General features: G+C 42.4%; 1 protein-coding gene across 1 annotated transcript in view; it reads right to left on the bottom strand.

The window, feature by feature from the left end:
* Nucleotides 1-4,805: 4,805 nt before the first annotated feature.
* Nucleotides 4,806-21,825, bottom strand: part of HS3ST6 (heparan sulfate-glucosamine 3-sulfotransferase 6) — a 34,805-nt gene continuing 17,785 nt past the window's right edge. The window contains exon 2 of the mRNA XM_053471522.1: nucleotides 4,806-5,834. Within this exon, the coding sequence (XP_053327497.1) occupies nucleotides 5,216-5,834 (619 nt within the window). The 3' untranslated portion in view covers nucleotides 4,806-5,215. The remainder of the gene's footprint in view (nucleotides 5,835-21,825) is intronic.

The following is a 21,825-nucleotide window of genomic DNA, read 5'->3' as shown; positions in this document are numbered from 1 at the left end:
ATCCATGAGGCTTTTCTACAGAGTAGGAATGTAATCATGCAGAAAACCAGACTCTCCTTTTCTTCTTTCATTTTTTTTTTCTTTCAATATCCTGGATAATTTTAGCTACTTCCTAACATACTGTAAAAATAGAACGAATGGGTGGTCTGCATTAGCGTGGAAAAAGCATCTGCTTCACAAATGCAAATCTTTTTTTTTTTTTTTTCAGGATCACAACACAAGCTGAACACCCCTGGCAAAAAAAAAACATATACTGAGCAGAACTCCGTAAATATGTGAATTTATTTATTTATTTTTTTAATTGTGCCATGTGTTGCTTTTTTTTCTGTCTACATTTAAAGCTTTGACACAGTGTTAGATTTGCTGCAAACACCATGGAGATGATCATACAAATATTCTAGAGAAATATTAAGATGGTCCGAATCTGAAAATGCAGGAAAACGAACTTCTTGTCTAAAAAAAACCAAAAATTGACCAAAATGATAATGAGGATTATTATTGTTATTATTACTATTATTATCCTTTATTTATATTTCGCCAACAATTTCCGGGGCACTTCGTACAGTCCGTACATTCAAAGGGTCTGAAAAAACTAGAACTGACAGACAAACCGATACATTAGGTAAAGAAGGCCCGGCTCAGAGGCTTACAATCTATTTGTATACATTTTAATAGTCAAGATTTAATTTTCAAAAATAAAAAAAAAGTACCTTAATACTTCCCATTAAAGGAAGAAGTAACGATTAAGTACAGAATATCTGCTAAAATGAATAGTTTTGATTGAATGTTTATAAATTTGCTAAAACCAATTTGCTGAAACTTCCTGAAATTGTTGTTCAATAGTCATTGACATTTACTTTGACCTTTCAAATTCCACATTTCCATCAGGAATGATGGAATTTCTTGTTGTAAATATAGTCTTGGGTCGTAAATATAATTTACAAGTATAAAACGGTCAATGGAATGCAATCCTATGCGTCACATACATATTTTTGTTTATGGAATGATAAACTAGGGATAGTTTAGCTGCATTTAGTCTAATGTTAGTCTTAGCTGCGCCATCAACTATTATGTATTCAAATGAATCTAATTGTAAGCTCTTGCGAGCCGGGCCCTCTTTCCCTAACGTATCAAGTTGTCATAGTCTGTCTGAATGTATGGAGTGTAAAAAGTGCTTGCGGAAACTGTTGGCCCTATATAAATAAAAGATAATAATAATAATTAAACAGCCAATGTCGTCTTGTTTGATATTATATATCCTGTGGTGATGTCACCGCTCAATCACTTGCTGTCTAAACAGCCGCCTTGTCATTACAAGACCCATCCGATTTGATCTTGGCTGTTAGTGAATCATTTCTCACGAACATTAAATTGACATTAGTGGAACAGAGTCCCCTACAGTGGCAGGTAGCTCCACAGACCCAACGGACAGTTGTCCCTGGACTAATGCTTCCGAGCATGTGATTGTTGCCCTCTGTCTAAAAGTTTGACAAGGTCACATGTGTAGAAAGGCAGAGACTGGTAATAGGCTGTGAGAATGACGTGACTGGATGACCCTGCCATACGTGCTGACTGTAATTGACAAGTCGCAAAAAGGTGATGCTTACAGAACCACCCAGAGCTCAGTGCTCACTACGTACTTTTATTATTTAACAAAACAAAACGTCCGAGAGGCCGAGTATGAAACGTCACATAGATTGCCCTAATGCACAGCGTTAATGGTAATTCCCTACGATCAATCATTTGTCAACAGAAAATGTGTCACATAATTACAGGGTAAAGTATATTTTCTTTATCCGTCCCGTAAAATGCTAGATGAGATTTCTAACGAGCCTAAATAAAACACTGCTTTGGCATAGTGGTCCAAAAAATACATTTATAAGGTTTATATATATATATATATATATGTTTATATATATATATGTTTATATATTTATATATACATAGAGGTATATAATACACACATATATATATATATAAATATATATATAAATGACCATTCATTGGGGTTACTTAGCTGTTTTTTTGTAAAACAAGGAAGACAAAAAATTTCTAGTTGTAACATTTTTCTCATGATCAATTAGCCTTTTAAACTTAAACTTGGTTCAGCGAAAACAAAGTGCCATTGGAACACAGCAGTGATGGGAGTGATAAAGGCCCTCTGGACACCTATAAAGATATTCCATTAAAATACAATAGTCAATTACAACAGTAACAAAGTCTGTGATGTATTTCTGATCTGTGTGTATATATATATATATATATGTGTGTGTGTATGTTACTTGCACAAAAGCTTAGTGATGAAGCAAAGGTATCATGGGAACAACATTTATATTCTTTCTTGTTATTGAGGAATATTATATGGATAATAAAATCAATACCTCACGTGGGTACAACTTATATCTCATATATCTCTTACGCTCATTTAAAAGAAATACACCATGTCTACTGCAGTATAGAAACACTTCAAGGATAGCTGGAAAGCCACATTAGTGCCGTAATGCCACATTGGGGTAGACAGTACGATGCGAGGCATCATGAGTATTAACATGATGGGCTGTGATGGGTCCATGTCTGGAATAAAAAATCCTTCCAAAGAGCTTTTTCTCAGACATGTTTTCTTAAATTGGCGTCTATCCTGATCTAATAAGCCTCAATATCAGCTCTGAAAACTGAAAAAAAAATAATGATAAAGAAGTCAATACTCGATTTCCTCCTTTCACTCGTTTATTTCCTTGTAAGATTTCTTTTCTTTGTCCTGGTTTAATGAAGCAGGCAGCAAAGCCGAACAATCCAATAAGTGATTCCGCTCTAATGCAATGAATACCAATACTTGACCAGCCTGAGCCAAGGGCAGCAATTAGTTTTCAGCGAAGAGTTTGTGTAACACTTCAAAAGTCTTAATCCCTGCTACCGTACTTAGGTCCATTCTGTGCCGGAGCCTATTGAGCCTCTTTAATGAGAGCAAAGAGAGCCTTTCAGTGTTTTTTTTTGGAGGGGGGGGTAGTTTCACATGCTTTTAATAGCATAGTCTATATGGTATTGTGCGGCAATAGAAAAGGTCCCTGCTAAGATACTAGTGTAGCTTCCATTCACAAGCTGTTTGGAAGCTGGACCCAGGGATTTTACATATGAATGGCTATGTGTCTGAATGTGGTCACTCAGCTGATAAATAGGATCACTATCTGTATTTCCAGAGTTTTATGGGTACTTGGGAAACCGAGGCAAGAATAATTTGGTCGGATGTCTTTGCCTAGAGACAAAACAGAAAGAGTAACACAGTCCATTACTCAGGGAAGCCAACAAGTGTGACAACACATTGAGGCCAACATCCCACACCCGAAGGGTCACCGACCAAAGGGCACCGAGATCCTAAAAAGCCTTTTGTAAAACAGCATGTTTTCACAGTGAACCCCCCCAAAATTCTGACCATGTGGGAAAAAAAGTTCTGTTTTAATGCCTCTGCGGTCGTTTCTTGAGAAAATCATATCTCACCTCATTTTCGCTCAAGAAACCCACCTGTAACAGGGAATTAATAGCACCGTTGTTACGTTTCCTCTTTCCATATGGCAGCAGCGACACAGATCAGGCCGTCGCACACGGGGTCGCGGGACTCCGGTGTGGAGCTGGCTGTATAAACTAACGAGGTCTCCCCAAACTACAGTTCACATACTAACTGTGAAATGCGATCTAAGCCACAGGGCTCCAAATCAAACCAATAAAATACAGAATTTCCCCAACTTTAATCCAGCAATTACGCTAATTACTTCCCCAACAATTCCATGGAATTTGGAGAAATTGCTAATGTTAACACACATCTCCGTGGAAACATAAAATCTGACAGCAGAAAAGAACCATTCGCCCCTTCTAATCTACCCATTTTACCCGATGGGAAGTGTCTTCATACTACTAACTACTACTTCGTGAAACGAACCTTTCACCGATACCCTCAAAGTGTTAACACGCGAAGCAGACAGTAGGTGTTGTGTTTATTAGTCCGATTGATTTTGTGTCATGCGCGCCCTTTATCTCACAGTAAACCATCTACTTCTTGTCCAAAAAAGACACGTTCTGCATCTATGAAACGTCTACCCAGCCTGAACACCACTTTTAACTCATTGCCCTATTTGATTGTAATATTTTTTTATATTTAGACAAAAAAAGGGAACTTTTTCCATCTCATTCACTTCAAAATAGCTGTTTCACGCAGTACTTTTTAACCATTAATTAGCAGTGAAGGGAATTCAATAACAACGGCATCTGTGAGAGCCTTTCCGAGACAGATGATTGGCTAATGGGAACTACGACATAAAGTTCCTAATCAGATCCTAATCTTTAGAAGTTAATGACCTGTCTCCCCTTTCATTACACAAACAGCCTCATTAATACGGATGCCCTCCTACTGTTCGTGTTTCATGAGCCAAAGAAACCATAAGCAGGGGCAGATCATTTGTTTAACCCTTTTTTGTAAGGTGTCATATTTTGTTCATCTGATTCTAGCTACATTTTTATAAAACCTATATATTTAGATAATTAATTAAGAACTTAATCGATTGGCGGCCAACTTTCCTAACACGGCGGGCTGTAAAACTCTTAATGGTAGAGTATGACATCAGAGTAGTGTAGTGAGGTCATACACCCAGTTTTAATTTAATTTTGATGTAGAAACCTCTGTTCTGTCACTGTCGAGCAGTGTCTTTGTAATATTATTGTACATTCTCTACCAGTTCAATCCCAATTAAGCATAAATTACATTAAAACTTATATTCATATTAAAATGAAGCAAATACGTTAAGTCAAAGACCTTTTTTTTTTAATAATTGCGTTTATTATTCCCCTTGTGCTTCAAATGTTGAGCTCTACTCATTCAGTATACATAATGACCGTGCTCTCTGATATAAATAATTATTACAATAATAAAAAGCTAATAATGTTTTCCCAGAAATCTGAGCTTTACATGTCCACTGACGAGAGCGGTAAGATTACAGAGAACGGATCCTCTTGTTGGGTGCATTTCCAACAGGTAATTATATACATACATTAAAAAAAAGGCTAAGGCAAGTCTCTATCTATAGGAAGGAATGAAGCATTAAGTCGGGTTCTCGATTCAGTTCCATGGCATTGTGTTATTGGCAAGGCAAAAAAGATCTAAACATGTAAAAGAACCCTTCAATATGGCCCAGTCCATCCTCCACCTCGCCTCTCAGGATTAGTATCAGTCCCAACCAAAGTTCTGACCGGTCATTTGGTAAAACTTCATGTTGTACGGCCTATAGAATTCTTGAAGACGCTTCAACACGTTCTTATCGATGTTGGGATGTGGCCGGCCCTTGGATTTGCCCAGGCATCTTGGCCTGCTGCTTCCTTCGGGCTTCTTCAGGCAAGGGAATCCCTTGGTCTCGTTGAAGTGGAAATGTTTATCCGTGACGACCCTCCTGAGTCCCAGGAAATCCTGAACGCGGCTCATCTCTCCCGCCGGGTCACTGACCAGTCTCTCCCCGCTAACAAATAGGAATTTGGAAAGTGGGAAGTATTGGAGCCAATTGTCCAGGTGCTTTGCATAAATCCCAATGCGGATGGCACTCCAGGACGTGTCAATCATTCCCGTGCTGAAATTTTTGAAGGCCAGCGCTTGGAAGCTGGAAAGGGATGGCGTTTTAGACAACGTCTGCGTGTAGTCAGAGATAGCCCTGGTCACTGGGTTTCTAACGACCACTATGAGCTTGGTGTCCCTGGACATGTTATAGATCCTTTTTGGAACCTCCGAAGTAACAAAGTAGCTTGGTGTCTTCTCCATGGTTATCTGCCCCTCGGAAGTCCTAGGCATTAAGTTCCTGAAGAGAGAAAAGAAGAAACGTAAATGGATGCATTTTAAATATAGCCATCAGCTTACGTTATAATGTTACCCAAGGGTGCGCTTAACCACATAAACCTACATCGGTTCATTTCGCTAATATTCGGTTACAAACGGGCTGAATACAAAGAATGTTTCGTTTGACCCGAAACAGAGGAGACCAATAGCTGCTCTTTGTTTAAAGGTTAAAACGGGAAGCTATGTTTTTCACTCTTCGCGACTCCGGGGATTAGAGAGAGAAAGGGGTCATAATATTTGCTGAAATAAGAACCAACTTTTTTCCAAGACAAGAAGCGCATTGGATGAACTCATAATCCGCGGCGACTCGCTCTGAAACTGCCCTCCATATCATGTTCATTATAAGCTAATAAAAAATGTCCCCTGTGATGTGATGAGGAAGGAGGATTATTGAGCGATTACCTGCAGCGCTTACCAACCTCTTGTGCCCTGAAAGTTTGTGGGGAAATGCAGTGTTTTTGGGGGGTTTTTGTTGCATTTCTACTCCTTTATCAGTTGTCTTCAGCATAAAGCATAGAACCTTTATATATATGTATTGTCACATGGTTATGGCTGACTTATATTTCCAGGTCATTTTTTGGCATAAGAGGTGCATGTCCTATAATCTTGGGGTTCCTGATGTTAATGCAAGGAGGAGAGTGGCCCTGGCAGTCTAAGTGAGGAGAGAGGAGATCTGTGTTCGTTGGGCAGGCATGGACTGGCCATCTACCGTACCAGCTGGGCAAATGACCATTCCCATCCCTATATTGTACAGCTTTGGACTGGATACACGCAGCCGGGCAAGTGTAAGAACATAGCGTGCGGCTGCGTGTATCCAACAGGTGGCCATACATACGCCGTGTAGTAGCCCCTGGCCTTAAAGTGCCGGGGGCAATTAAAATCCTTAGTCTAACCCTATCTGTAGGAACAGATCTTCAGTGGTCCTCAAGTATAGAGACTATACTGGAATATGATGTCATCACCCCACATGCCTTAACAATACATAGAGTCTCAGGGAACAAAAGGGAAGGAATCTGAGCTCAGAGTCTGCTAGACCCCCTGTACAGGGAGTGCAGACCGGACGGTACCTCCGTTACAGACCCCATCACTGATTCTATTCCTACCTCGCAGAACAGCTGCTTCTACTGCCTCGTAACCTTTCCGAGACCAATTTTCATTAACGTCTGCCATGCTTTTCACTAAATTGCATTGCTTAATTATTGATAACGCCCATTTGTATCTGATTTGCACTGGGCACCGAACGCCGAGCATGCATTAGGCTCCACTTTTCTGTGTATTCTCGTAACTTTAATTAAAGTTACAGCTAATACCGGGTGACCTTATGGGAATCCTATCTTTGGAATGCTAAACAGAGCCTCGAGGTATTTAAAGCCAATTCAAAGAGCGGTGTACGATCTGCAGTAAAGCCAGCAGACATTCAGCCTTATATCACAAAGATCAATTTGTAATGTCTTGTCAGGTAAACAGACGGGTCAACCGACAGGTAGAGGGAACATTCAACAACTTGGAAACGTCCATAGTTTGGCTGTGTGTGGGACACATCGATAAGAGAAATGGAAAGGACCCCTGTTAGCCGCAGTTGATACTCAGACGTTTCATCTAAGGATGGAACATTATAAATGTTTACATCTCTGTTACGTGACAGCAAAGTCACTTTTAACCTCATTGATACATTAATATGAAATGATTGCTACAGAAGGTTCAAGACTCGGGCGCAGAATGTTTTAAGGATCTAACAGGATTGTCGTGATCTACAAGACCTTATGTACTAAACTGCATTGGAGTGAAATTCAAGGCAATTCCGACAGACATTATCAAAGATTAGAAATGAATTCTCCCACAGATCTTTTCATCAGACCCAGGGGGTGGTGGCACCTGTTGACAGCGGTGACAAGGCCAGCTCATGGTCATACCTGGGAATTTTTCTAAATAAGCCGCCCCGGCGACACTTGAAATATTAACCCTTTAACAGCCCATCGGGAAGATACGAACGCAGTGACTCGCCAAATGTGTGTGACCCAAATGGCTCTAATACCGGTCATGGAAACTCGTCACTGTTTAAAGATACACTTCATTGAGTCACCTGCGTTTAAGCAGGGATATCAAACCATAACATACTGGGAGCAAAAGCACCAACTGGGAGTCTTATATATATCATCAAATGTGTACTAAGGAGTCCGCTCCAGACTGTTTGGTCCCGAGATTTGGCCTTCTAGCTCTTCGCTACGCTACAGAGCTTGGTCTCTGCTTATTCCACCGGAGATTCTTCTAGCCATCAGATGAGAAGCATAGCCCGATGCCAGCTTTGGCTGCTTGTGGCACTTGGAGTCAAATTTAAAGTTAACTACTCTTAACGAGTTGAGTGCTCACTAAATCCTAAATCAGATACAACACAGAAAAAAACAGCTAAGTTTACAAAAAAATGTAATTTTATATGTGTGAAAATATTATATTTGGTCAATTGATGCCCAGCCATGAACAGGAAACCAATTTGACGAACATGCAGATATTAAAACATCGTTAAAAGCTGATTTATGTCTATGTAGCTTCTTTTTTTTTTATTTTTTTTTTTGCAAAAATATAAACTATTAATTATTAAAAATATATCCAATATTGAAAATGCACCTGAATAGATTTTCCAAGACTACATTTTTATCCCATTACACGCAAAAATTGATTTCTCATCACAAAGTCTCATTACTGCTTGAACGCTGGTCTCTGTTCTAATGATTCTTAATGGGCTGATGGCAGCAGAAGCTTTTCTGAATGTAACAATTACTCTCCCCGCTACCAGAATATCCGGGGAAAAGATATAAAAAAGGGATCGGAAACCGCCTGAAATAATTCCCCAAAATGAAATAGTATTTGGGGGAAAAAACGGCTTATTTAATATATGGGTTTTTTTTGCCAGGCTCCCCTAAATATATACCTTTATGATCTTTAAAACCAGTAATGCGGTTTGATGGGAAAAGGGTTTTATTACCAGCTTACAAGCTAAGACTAAAAGCAATAACGTCTTTACTGATCCAATAACGCCAGCGAGCTTCTGCTGCAGGAAGCGTTTGGCTGGCCCTGTATAATGTATAGTTAAATCAGGGTCATTTCTCCATTATACAGGGCCAGCTCAGCCCTTCTTGCTGGTAGGAACCTGCTGGTGTTGGCCCTTCATAATGTACAGTGAATCAAGGAGTTAAAGCTTTCTTGTAGCCTCTGCTGCCAACTCTCCCAGTGACCCCAGTGTTTTTGCCCGATGTAAGGGAGTTCTGCTTTACTGGAAGGGTGGTAGATAAGTGGAACAGCCTCCCAGGAGAAGAGGTAGAGGTTCATACCTTAAGGAAATTTAAACATGCATGGGATAGGCATATGGCTCCTGAATCTAAGACGAGACCAACGACTGATTAAGGTTCAAGTCTTTACAGTAGGAGAAACGGGAGACTAGACGGGGGCCGATCTGCCGGAAAATTCTGTGTTTCTATAGTTCTATGTCCGTCGTCTTTAGATCTATTTTTATTGTACAGTAAAGGTCATTCTGTATAAGCAGCCTTCCAGGAGAATGTAAGCTCTGAACTCTCTGTAGGCTGATTGTAGAAGCCTTTATTGTTAGAGTAGGAGGTAGCTATAAATTTATAATGTTTAATACATGTGGGTAACGAGTATGTTTCTTTGCAGCGCATGTGCCTTTGTTTGTTATTAACAACGCATTCTTCTGCACGTAGGACTGACGACCTTCCACGTTGGCGATGTACCCTTTCTTCCACGAAGCCGATGTTCGCTTCTCTGCATTATACATCCAACAGTCGCCCACCGCGCACAAACAAGTGCTAATAAGAAAATTAACCTCAGATGGGTCAGCCAGGCTTTTGTCAATTATCTGCACAGAGCCACCCTGATGCCAGCCATAAGGGCTACTCCTGATGGAGCCTGTACTGCCTGCCAGATTCGACGTCTCACCCTGAGAGGTAGGAAGGGGCATCTGTTACATATCTTCTGCCCCCTGTTCGAACAAATGCACCATGTGCCAATGTCTTAACCGGAAAGCACGGCCAAGATCTTTGGAGACTGGCTACAGGAAATCTCCGTCTAAACTTTTAATGGCTTCAATGGTTTTTTTTTTTTTTTTAGGGCACTTAAAAACACAGCAGGGGGGCTTCAGAGGTCCTCCTGTAAACGGTACCCCTTTCTCTGTCCGTTTGTGCATTTGTTTGCTGTGTATGTGCGGAGGCCGCCAGCCAACTTTCGAGTCTGCCTCCCCGCTCGCACTCCAGCGAGGTTGAAATTTAATTGCCTTTAAGCTGGAGATGCATATGCTAATATCCTCGCTTAATGAGGAAATGATCCGTCTGGGATCAAAATTGTTCCCGCTGACTTCAAGGCAGTTTCACTTAGCATCGGGGGGGGGGGGGGCTGGTTTAAATAATTTCCATAACATTTGCCCTTTGCCCCAACTGCCTAATTACGGCACTGATGGAGAGGACTGCGCCAGGTAGACTGGAAGCGTTTCAAGTGGCTTTTCTCCCAGGCATAGACGGATGTTCTATTCTTCACCAGAGGACCATAAAGCTCGTTCTAATCACAGAACATTGTCCTGCGCGAAGACACTTAGCGGGATTACGCGCCTCTAGCAGGACATATTCTAATAAATGAGCAGCGAGACATATAGTTAATCCACGCTAATGCTTCGCGTTGCCTTTAAAGTTCTAACGCTGCTTAAGGCAGGGTCCCTGGCCACGCATGTGCGAAGCATCTGGGCATTATTACTGCATCCCGGTCTTTAGAAGATGGCTGGGATATTTTTTTAAACCAAGTTCCGGTGCATATTTCACTTATTAACGTATTACTGGTTTGTGGAAACAAAAAAAAGGCCAATGATGTAAAAAACCTAATTCTCAATATTTTAAACAGATATTTCAAGGTGAAGAGTGGAAGGAGTGGCGGATGTTTGGATCAGGTATGGGAACAGAAGTTCGTAAATGTTTCTGATGCGCATAATTCCATGACTGAAGAACGCATGGGAAACACCAGGAATCATATGGGCATCTGGGGGTCTTCACCTCTTCACTATAGTGACTGGTAAGCCTAAAGTAGGGTGGGACCTGACCATAGCGGGGGTCCACCATGGTAAATAGGTGAGCCTGGAGATATGTGACGAGTATATCTGCAAACTTTCCAAATGAGCCGACCCTGAGACAAGGTTACCCCAAATGGTAACCTTGACTTGTCATTTATTATAGATACACTTAACTGAATCACCTGCATTCAAGCAGAGATATCAACCATAACATACTGGGAGAAAAAAGTAACAACTGGGAGTCTTATATATGATCAGAGATCGGAGAAGAGGACCCTGAGAATTTGCCCCTTCAAAAGACTCAAAAGACTCAGGGGCAAATCCTGGGAGTTCCCAGGTATGGTGACAATGTGCACACTTTATGGGGGAGCAGTCAGACAGAGTTTTTTTTCCGGTTGTTAGGTGGCTTTGTCGACCGGCAGAGTTGACTCATACTGTCTGTGTATCGGTGGGGCGGAAAGTATTTTTCTAATATGAAAAGGATGAGGCCACAAGTTCTGCATCTTACATGGCTTCATTATTTCTGTTCTTTTACGTTTATAATCTGGATCGTGTAAATTCATTCATCTTGAAGAATAACTCCATTCTAAGCATGCCCCTTTTCCTGCGATTATTTGATTCTTTGCACTAAATAACGAACTCAAATGACTTTGCTCAATGTCTGCGAAGTTGTAAAGACGGACGCATTCTCCATCATCAACATGGCCCACGTTTATAGCCTCTCCTGGGACCGAGACAGGCTAATAAACAGCTAAAATAAAATTAGCCGAGGTTGTGAGCCTGCGGCCAGGACTCCCCCACCCCAATCTAAAATCAATTATTCCCACTAGATGCAGGAATGAAATTATCGCATTAAACGGATATCTACTTAAAACGTCATTCCTTGTCGCAGTATTACAAGCACGCGCGGTACGTCTCTCTGGTACGACCCAGGGTCGGAATTCCTTAAAACTTTTAGTTCATTCTGTTATTTTGCGTTAATTTTGGAATATTTAATGGGGGAGGAGGGGTCTCTTGGTGACATCTCGCTGTAAGAGACACCGTTTACCAGCGCTATATACTTAATCCGAAATCATTAATAATAACTATAAACTTAGAAATTGCCCTCAAATAATATATAGAGTTATACAATACACTCGATTATAAAATACAACATTTAAAACTAGAACATTTAGGACAGATATACTGCATGATCAGCTATTTATGCGGTCGTAGAGCAAAGGATAGTTTCGGATTTTTATTTATTTTTTAAACAAAAATAGATTACCATCGGCCGCAGCGTAATAAAAACCTTAACATGGTGTTGGCCCCATCTGATTTATCCAATACCCTACAAACTTTAGATGCAGTCACATTAGGCAAAAACTTAATTTTTTTTTGTGTGCCTTATAAACATCATTTAAACATTTTTGGCATTTGCAATTTATTAATATTTTTTATTGATTTATATAGCGCCGTCATGTTCCCCAGCGATGTACACTTGGAAAACAGGACATAACAATTTGGACTTACAGGGACAAAAGGTAAGGAGGGCCCTTCTCAATGGATCTTAAGGTCTAGGATGTATATCACTTATTAAGATTTATATAGCACCATCATAGTCCATAGCGCATTGTATGACAAGCTTCAAAAACTCCGAGCATTACAAATGGATACTACTTCCAACACCTGATTTATTAGTGTTCAGACAAGCAAACTGAGTTAATAAGATCCAGGTACCCCCCAGACCTAAATGGGAATTGGGTTTGGCAGATGTAACCTGGATTATTAGATCCCCCCCCCCAAGTAACGCTGGAGCCTTTCTTTAAATACAGATTTACGCTGGTCCTCCGCAGGTCTCTTGGCTTGGGTAATATGTAATCAAACATGCTGACAGCAGCAATAATTCCCGTCTCTTCCTCAATCGGCAGATGCTATGAAAGCACTGACATAAACCCCCGGAGAGATGAATAATTTTACTCCGTTTATATATATGTGATCCCAACAGACATGGCTTCCAGAGGGGGGAAAATGAAGCATTGGCGAGGCATCATCAGTAATACAGGACATGCATTTGGGATGAAAAACCTTTATGGGGAGGAAAAAGGATTTAAATCCCGGCAAGGATGTTTCGTGCCGACTTGTAGAACCTCTCAACTTTTGAACCAGACGTTCATAGCAATTTTCATTTAATCCCAATAATAAAACTAATGATTTTTATATGTTTGGGAATTACAGGCGGTTTAGTCGACGTTCCCTTTCAATCAGAATCTGAATGACTCGATGGCATAAAACAAACAAAAAAAAAACGGATTTCTGTGCATGGGAAGCATTAATGAGATGAAAAGATACTTTGTTTTCTGTCGAGTCGGAAAGTTTCTTTCCAGTTTTGCAGAGCTTACAGTTTGCTCTTTAGAGGAAGGTTGAGGTTTAATGTCTGTTCCGCTCCTTAATCTCGCTTTAAAGTGGCTGTATCTGCTAAAAGCCTTCAGTAGCACGGAATCCCTTTTGAGGTTTGCATTCCGACTCTTTTTATGAGAAATGGAACCCTTTTATTCTTCCTGATGGGCAACTGATGTTACAATAATTACAGAGCTGTTATAATAGACTGGTGCTGCTCCTCATGGACGTCACATTAGAGCAGAGACGTGTCCTGCAGGACCTTATCTTTGCAGGTCAAGCGTCAGGTCGCACGACCCAATCCCGGACCGGCCATCTCTCACGCCGGGCAAACTTCCCGTCGTATCGTTAAAGTCCCAAAACAAGCACCTTTACTAATTAGTGTAGGGAACTTAATACTCGCACCTTTCCCAATATCTCAAGATTGTAAGCTTGCGAGCCGAGCCTCTCCACCTAATGTATCGGTCACCTAATGTATCATACCCCTCGAGTGTATGTATTGTATGAAGCGCTGCGTAAATTGTTAGCGTTATATAAATAGATAATAACAGTGATAATAAAAATAATAATATTATTATTGTTATTATTTTTATCACTGTTATTATTATTACTACTAATAATGAAAATAATAATAATGTGGTGCTATTGAAGAACCCTGCAAACCCCTTATAAAGTATCATAAGTGCCACCTTCAGGGAGGACTATGTTTAGGGGACCTCCTATCATTTTATAAAAGGGCAGACGTATATTATCCCCTCTATAGTAAGTTGTATCTTGGTACGCTGTACAGTATTGGGCAGAAAAGGAAATTCATAAAAAATTAAAATAAAGGAATCTAAATATGTATAATTTGGAGGAGAGAGAGGAGATGTGATAGAAACAAGTACAGGAGGGAAGTTTATTCCAAAGGAGGAGGAAAGTTAGAACAAGAGACCAGAATCTAAAACTAGAGGATTAGAGGCTGAGATGGAATGGAAAGAAGTTTTACTTTTCTGAGAAGGTTGTACATAAGTGGAAGAGCCTCCCTGCATAAGCGGTATGGGTTAATACAGCAAGGGATTTTGGGAAACATGCTCTGTACTCTCTGTATAGGGAGGGTTAAATGCAGTATAGAGAGTCAGATCTTTAGACTGTAATTATTCTTCAAACAAACATTCTTTTGTGGGTTCCGACAAATTTGTTTAAAGTCCAATTATCAAAGCCGAAGCTGCAGCAGAAGTAATCACTTGGAGGCACGGAGGTGGTGCAGATATCCCAGGAATGAAGACAAAGGGCCAAAGTATTGTGTCTAGTGCAAAAATTGTCAAAATACGTTAAAGTGCGGGTATTTATTCCTCCCCAGGCCAGACACATGTTAAAATTAGACTTGTGCATTCGTCTTCGGGCGAACATGAAAACGAGCACGAAGAGGCCGTTTTTTTGTTCGTTCCGAAGGAACGTAGAACAGAATACAGTGCCGGCAAACCGTAGGCGAAGACGAAGACTCACAATCACGAAGAATCGAAGATTCTTCGTGATCGTCTTCGTTTTTGCCGCGCAACCGCCAAAATTTCAAACAGGAGTGAGCTGATCCTCGTCTGTCCAATCAGCTCACTCTTGTGACGTAACGCTAAGGGTCTCGTCCAATGCCTGTGCTGCTGTTTTTTGAATTCTGAAGGCGCCTTTATAAGACCAGAGCTTGCCTGAGAGATCCATTCATTTTTCGCTGTGACTGCTTTGGCAACACTGCTGTGCTGCATCCGAGCGTTACAGAGAGAGATTGTTCTGTTCTGTGTGAGACTGGTAAGCCTTTCTCACAGTGTACTTCATCCTCACTTCAGTGCTACTTAATATAATTAATTTAATAATAATAATTTGATTAATTTAATTTTTTTAAAATTAATTTGTCATCAACTTTAGTGTAAGTGCTGTTGAGTTGACAGTGCACCCAGTGCCTCAGTGGCACTGGGGTGCCCTTGCCCTGGGCTGGCACTAGTGCCTATTGCCTGTCCTGCTTAAATAAATTAAATAGAATTTATAAATTACAATTTAATAGAATCTATAATTTAATAGTTCATTATAATATATATATATATATATTTGTCAGTCATATATATATATATACTATAGTATACTAGTGTAGAGTGTACTGTAGACATTCATCTACTAGTGTCTAATTTAAAATCAGTAATATTAATTAATATAATTAATAATTGAATTCATTATAAAATATATATATTTGTCAGTTATAGTTAGTAATAGTATACTAGTGTAGAGTGTACTGTAGACATTCAGAACATCTACTAGTGTCTAATCTAAAATCAGTAATATCAATAATTCTCTAATTCTTTCTTATCTTAATAGTTAATTAAATTAGCTATAAATAAAAGTAATAATATTAATTAATTACTACTAGCGTATAGTTCAGCTAATCTTATTAGTACTGGTGCTGCAGCTCTATAGTTTGTGCTTTGTTTTAGCAACAGTAAGAGACCAAGTCAATTTTTCTTAATTAATCTTTCATTTTATTTCATTTGTTTTGCTCACCTCAGTCCATCAGTGAAGTGAACTTGTTGGGCTAGTGAGTGCAGCCGCATAAGTGCTGTGTTTTTTTTTGATCAGCAAGCAGTGACGTTAACTGTTTTGCAAAGATTTTCTCATTTATTTTACATTTTATTTCAATTTTATTAAAAGTACCCTTAGTGTTTTGCTCACCTCAGTCCATCAGTGAAGTGAACTTGTTGGGCTAGTGAGTGCAGCAAGCAGTGAAGATAACTGTTTTGCTGTGACATTTTATTTTATTTCTAATTCTTTTCAAGAAAAATTGACTGTGACGAGCTGTACTAAGCAAAGCTTCAAGCTACTAGCTGTAGTACTAAAATAATTCTAATCTTCTTTAATCTTAATCTATAATATATTATAAATAATAATATTCTAATTCATAATCTATAATATAAGTAATTCTAATTCTAAATTCTAATTCATAATCTATATTCTTCTATCTATAATACATAATATATAAGTAAATTAGTTCTAATCTATTAATATTATATAACTTAATATTAATTAATAAATCATATACTGAATCTGATTTAACCTCACTTTAGCTTAGTGGGTTTGAGAGCGTCTGCCTAGAGGTAGACTTATAGTAAGGAAATATAGCTTTAGGCTAGCATAGTAGTAGGCTAAGCTCTTAGGCCCGTGTAAATTCAAATTAAAAATAAAATACTGCTAGTTATTAAATAGTTAATCTTGAGTTAATAATTTAAATAACTTTAGGATTTTGGCAGATTGCACACAGCACAGTGCAGTAGTGCATAGTTTTACTTTTTAAGCAGTAGCACTGAAGAGAACTTCCTCTAATTTTTTTGTCTTTAATTCGTTTTTCCTTTTTTTTATTTTTATTTTTTTATTTTTTTTTTATAGTTTTTTAAACACTACACTACACTACACTACACTACACTACACACACAACACAAAATTTGAAATGGATCCTCCTTTTGGGACTAAGGAGGGACAAGCTCCATCTACCACCACCACCACCAGCACCACCACCAGCACCACCACCAGTTCTAAGATGCAGCCTTTGCGTCAGTCTAGTCGGCCAAGTAGGCCAAGCTCTCGCTTATCATTTGGGGAAGCATTGCTTGAAGGATCATCAAGTAAAGGAAAGGCACCAAAAGCAGGCAGTAGTAGTGCGGCTAGGCCCACAAGCTCTATGGTTTTTTACGGAAAGCCTAAAGCACCAGAAGCACGTTCAAAGTTAAAGGGTAGCACAAGTAGTACCAGCCCAGTGACTAAAAAGAAGTGCCTTTTGCCCCAAGCAGCATCTTCCCCATCCACCAGCAGCATGCAAGGTACCAAGCAGAGCCAAATTAGCAGCAAGACTCAGAGGGGTCCCAAACCAAAGCGATCTCATTCCTTTGTAGGGAAAACCACCACCACCACCCCCACCTCTACCGCCTCTACCACCACTAGTGCTGCGCCTACTGTTCCCACTGGTACCGCCACGCCATGTCCTCCTAGTACCTCTAGCAAGCCACCAAGTCCTTACAAAATTTTTGTAAAGACAGTTAGAGAGAGGGCTACACATAGTGGAACTCCACCTAGCGAGGTAGCAGAGGAGCCTGAGACTGAGAGGCCAAGTGCAGAGTCTATTCTTCCTGCTCGCACTACTACTAGTCACGAGTCTCACGACGATATCAGTCTTAGCTCCAGCCTAGCAGGAATTCCATTCGATCTGGCTAATGAAGAGCTAGACTATGAGCCAGAGGAAGTAGAGGAGATGAGTGGTCAGGAATCAGATTCCTCAGGGAGCAGTGTCCAAATGACTAGTGCACAATTTTCCCCTGAGCCTCCACCTTCTCCGCTACGATCATCACCATCACCACCACCAGCAGCAGCAGCAAAACCTAGCAAATCTAAAGCAATTAGCAGTCCCACTATGGCCAGTACTGTTACCACCAGTCCCACCACCACTAGTTCTGCCTCTGTTCATCCACCCCGAGCAGTAAGAGCAGCACCCAAGGCACACTCCAAGGCTATGCGCGCCCCAATTTGGGAGCACTTTGAAAATGTTGAAGAAGGGCGCTATGGAAAGTGCAAACATTGTGGGAAGCTAATAAGCAGAGGGAAAGTGTCTGGCCATTTTACCAGTGCTAGCATGAAGCATCACCTCAGCACTCAACACAACGCTGTGCTATTGGGGAAAGATGCAGAGGTAAAACTTAGTGCAGGCAGCATAGCTGGTGGCCGTGGAAAAACCCCAACAGCTTCTTCTTCTGAGCCAATAGCAGCAGCAGCAGCAGCAGCAGCAACTAGTGCTGGCAGCCAGAGACCAAGGCAGGTTGGAGCACTGCATGCCCAGCCCACCCTGGAAGAATTTGGGGCATTCCACTCCAAGAGAACGATGCCCAAACAGCAGGCCAATAAAGTAACGCGACTTATTGGTCAGTTCATTGCTGTTGGAGGGGCATCCTTCTCCATGATTGAAGGGGAGCCTTTCAAACAATTGATGGCGGCTGTGGCTCCACAATACACAGTTCCGTCACGTTCCACTTTCAGCAGGAACATTGTCCCCTCGCTGTATCGGTCCTGTGTTGCAGCAGTGAAAGAGGAGCTTTCCAAGGCTGCTGGTCAGTGTGTTCATTTCACTACAGATTTGTGGAGTGCACCTAGCGCCCAGCATGCCTTTCTTTCTTTGACAGCACACTGGTGGCAGCCCGGTGTGTCTAAGGAAGTTGCTGCAGCAGGCTACCGATCATTCCTTCTCCATGCAGAAGTGATGGATGAAAAGCACACTTCCCAAAATATTCTGCATGCGATTAGGAAAATGTTTAGCCTTTGGGTGGGAGCAGAGGCGGGCACCAATGTTGAAGTTGGTTTTGTGGTAACTGACGGAGGTGCCAATATGGTGAAAGCGCTGCGAGATGGTCATATTGTTGGTGTGCGCTGTGCAGCCCACATCATCCATCTTGTAGTGAAGGCAGCAATGTCAGAAGGAACTAATGTGGCAGCAGTAGTTCTGTCCCGCTGCAGAAAGATCGCTGGGCACTTTCACCATAGTGTTAAGGCTAGCCAACTTTTGAGGGAAGAGCAAGAGAGGTCAGGTCTTCCCGTACACTGCCTACGTCAGGATGTCAGTACACGGTGGAACTCCACGTTAGACATGCTAGAGAGGATTTTGGAGCAGCAGAGGGCAATCCATAATCTTGCCTCAGAGCACAATATAGGGATTACCTCTCCATTGAATAGGGAGGATTGGACAGTGATCGCCCAGCTAGTGGCAGTCCTTAAACCATTCAGGGATGCCACAGAAAATTTAAGCTCAAACACTGCCAGTCTGGCCCAGGTAATCCCAGTGTTCTCCCATCTAGGCAGCAAGATGGATGTGTTCCTTGGAAACCGTGAGGCTGTTCAAGGTGGCACTCTACATCCTGACGTAGCAGCCATAGTCAGGAAGCTGAAGGATCTGCTAAAAGTACACCTTCGCAAGCGAATGGAAGAGAGTCCCGAAATGATGCTAGCGTGCCTTTGTGATCCAAGAATTAAGGGAAAGCTAGCTTTGAAATTCAATGTTCTCAGTAGCTACCGGGAGCAATTGGTCAACAAGGTGCGTGACTGGCAGCGTAAAATGGGAATGCTGTCCGAGGAGGGTGAGGTGCAGGAGGAGGAAGAGATGATGTGGTCTGCTACCCCTAGCAGCAGCATCAGCAGCAGTGCCACAAGCAGCACAACACAGCTGAGTGGAGCAGCTGCGTTTTGGGAAGAGGCACTTGGCAGTATAGTTGGACCATCTGACAGAGCTAGCAGCAGAAAGGAGAGTAGTGCTGCTGAAATGGTCAAACTTTACCTCTGTGAAGTTCCTTCTGCTCCTAATGTTGATCCTCTTAGCTACTGGGATGAAAAGAAGAGTGTGTGGCCTGCACTCTCATGGGTTGCGCAGCAGCTTCTATCATGTCCGCCAACCACTGTTCAAAGTGAGCGCGTGTTTTCTATGACTGGAAACATACTGAGTCCACAGCGCTCACGCATGGCACCTCATCTGATGGAGCAGATTGCCTTTCTTAAATTCAATCTGCCCAAATTGGGTTACCCAGCTCTTAGCTTGGAAAGTTAAATTTTTTCTCTCTAATGTTTAAGGTAGTTTCTCCCCCTGGTTGCACTTGCTGCGGTGTGGCAATGCCTGCTACCTCCGCTGGTGTAGCCAATTTACGCTAGGGCCTAGTGTCTGAGCTCTGTAAGTCCGCTCCCAAACGCCTAGGACTGACAGTCTTTGGATGCTTTGCCCTGGGGTGAAACAGGTGAGTGGGTCGTCAATTGCCCACTCATTCACCTTTTTCCGTTTCCAACGCTGCTGCTGGTGGTGGTGCCAGTATCTTTTGCCAGTTCGCTTCCTGGCTGAAATCATGCCTCAGATGTCCCTAATGGAAAGGGTAGTTTCTCCCCCCTGGTTGCACTTGCTGCGGTGTGGCAACGCCTGCTACCTCCGCCGGTGTAGCTAGCTTATGCTAGGGCCTTGTGTCTGAGTTCTGTAGGTCTGCTCCCAAACGCCAAGGACTGACAGTGCTTGGATGCTTTGCCCTGGGGTGAAACAGGTGAGCGGGTCGTCAATTGCCCACTCATTCGCCTTTCCCAATTCTGCTGCTGCTGGTGGTGGTGCCAGTGTCTCTCTTCAATGCCAGTTCGCTTCCTGGCTAGTGTCATGCCTCGAATGTCCCTGATGGTAAGGGTAGTTTCTCCCCCCTGGTTGCACTTGCTGCGGTGTGGCAACGCCTGCTACCTCCGCCGGTGTAGCCAGCTTACGCTAGGGCCTTGTGTCTGAGTTCTGTAGGTCTGCTCCCAAACGCCAAGGACTGACAGTGCTTGGATGCTTTGCCCTGGGGTGAAACAGGTGAGCGGGTCGTCAATTGCCCACTCATTTGCCTTTCCCAATTCTGCTGCTGCTGGTGGTGGTGCCAGTGTCTCTCTTCAATGCCAGTTCGCTTCCTGGCTAGTGTCATGCCTCGAATGTCCCTGATGGTAAGGGTAGTTTCTCCCCCCTGGTTGCACTTGCTGTGGTGTGGCAACGCCTGCTACCTCCGCCGGTGTAGCCAGCTTACGCTAGGGCCTTGTGTCTGAGCTCTGGAAGTCCGCTCCCAAACGCCAAGGACTGACAGTTTTTGGATGCTTTGCCCTGGGGTGAAACAGGTGAGCGGGTCGTCAATTGCCCACTCATTCGCCTTTCCCAATTCTGCTGCTGCTGGTGGTGGTGCCAGTGTCTCTCTTCAATGCCAGTTCGCTTCCTGGCTAGTGTCATGCCTCGAATGTCCCTGATGGTGAGGGTAGTTTCTCCCCCCTGGTTGCACTTGCTGCGGTGTGGCAACGCCTGCTACCTCCGCCGGTGTAGCCAGCTTACGCTAGGGCCTTGTGTCTGAGTTCTGGAAGTCCGCTCCCAAACGCCAAGGACTGACAGTTTTTGGATGCTTTGCCCTGGGGTGAAACAGGTGAGCGGGTCGTCAATTGCCCACTCATTCGCCTTTCCCAATTCTGCTGCTGCTGGTGGTGGTGCCAGTGTCTCTCTTCAATGCCAGTTCGCTTCCTGGCTAGTGTCATGCCTCGAATGTCCCTGATGGTGAGGGTAGTTTCTCCCCCCTGGTTGCACTTGCTGCGGTGTGGCAACGCCTGCTACCTCCGCCGGTGTAGCCAGCTTACGCTAGGGCCTTGTGTCTGAGTTCTGGAAGTCCGCTCCCAAACGCCAAGGACTGACAGTTTTTGGATGCTTTGCCCTGGGGTGAAACAGGTGAGCGGGTCGTCAATTGCCCACTCATTCGCCTTTCCCAATTCTGCTGCTGCTGGTGGTGGTGCCAGTGTCTCTCTTCAATGCCAGTTCGCTTCCTGGCTAGTGTCATGCCTCGAATGTCCCTGATGGTGAGGGTAGTTTCTCCCCCCTGGTTGCACTTGCTGCGGTGTGGCAACGCCTGCTACCTCCGCCGGTGTAGCCAGCTTACGCTAGGGCCTTGTGTCTGAGTTCTGGAAGTCCGCTCCC

This window comes from Spea bombifrons, chromosome 7 (assembly GCF_027358695.1).
Source record: "Spea bombifrons isolate aSpeBom1 chromosome 7, aSpeBom1.2.pri, whole genome shotgun sequence".
Taxonomy (NCBI): Eukaryota; Metazoa; Chordata; class Amphibia; order Anura; family Pelobatidae; genus Spea; species Spea bombifrons.
The sequence above is the reverse complement of the archived record's forward strand: the minus strand, read 5'-3'. Positions and strand labels throughout refer to the sequence as shown.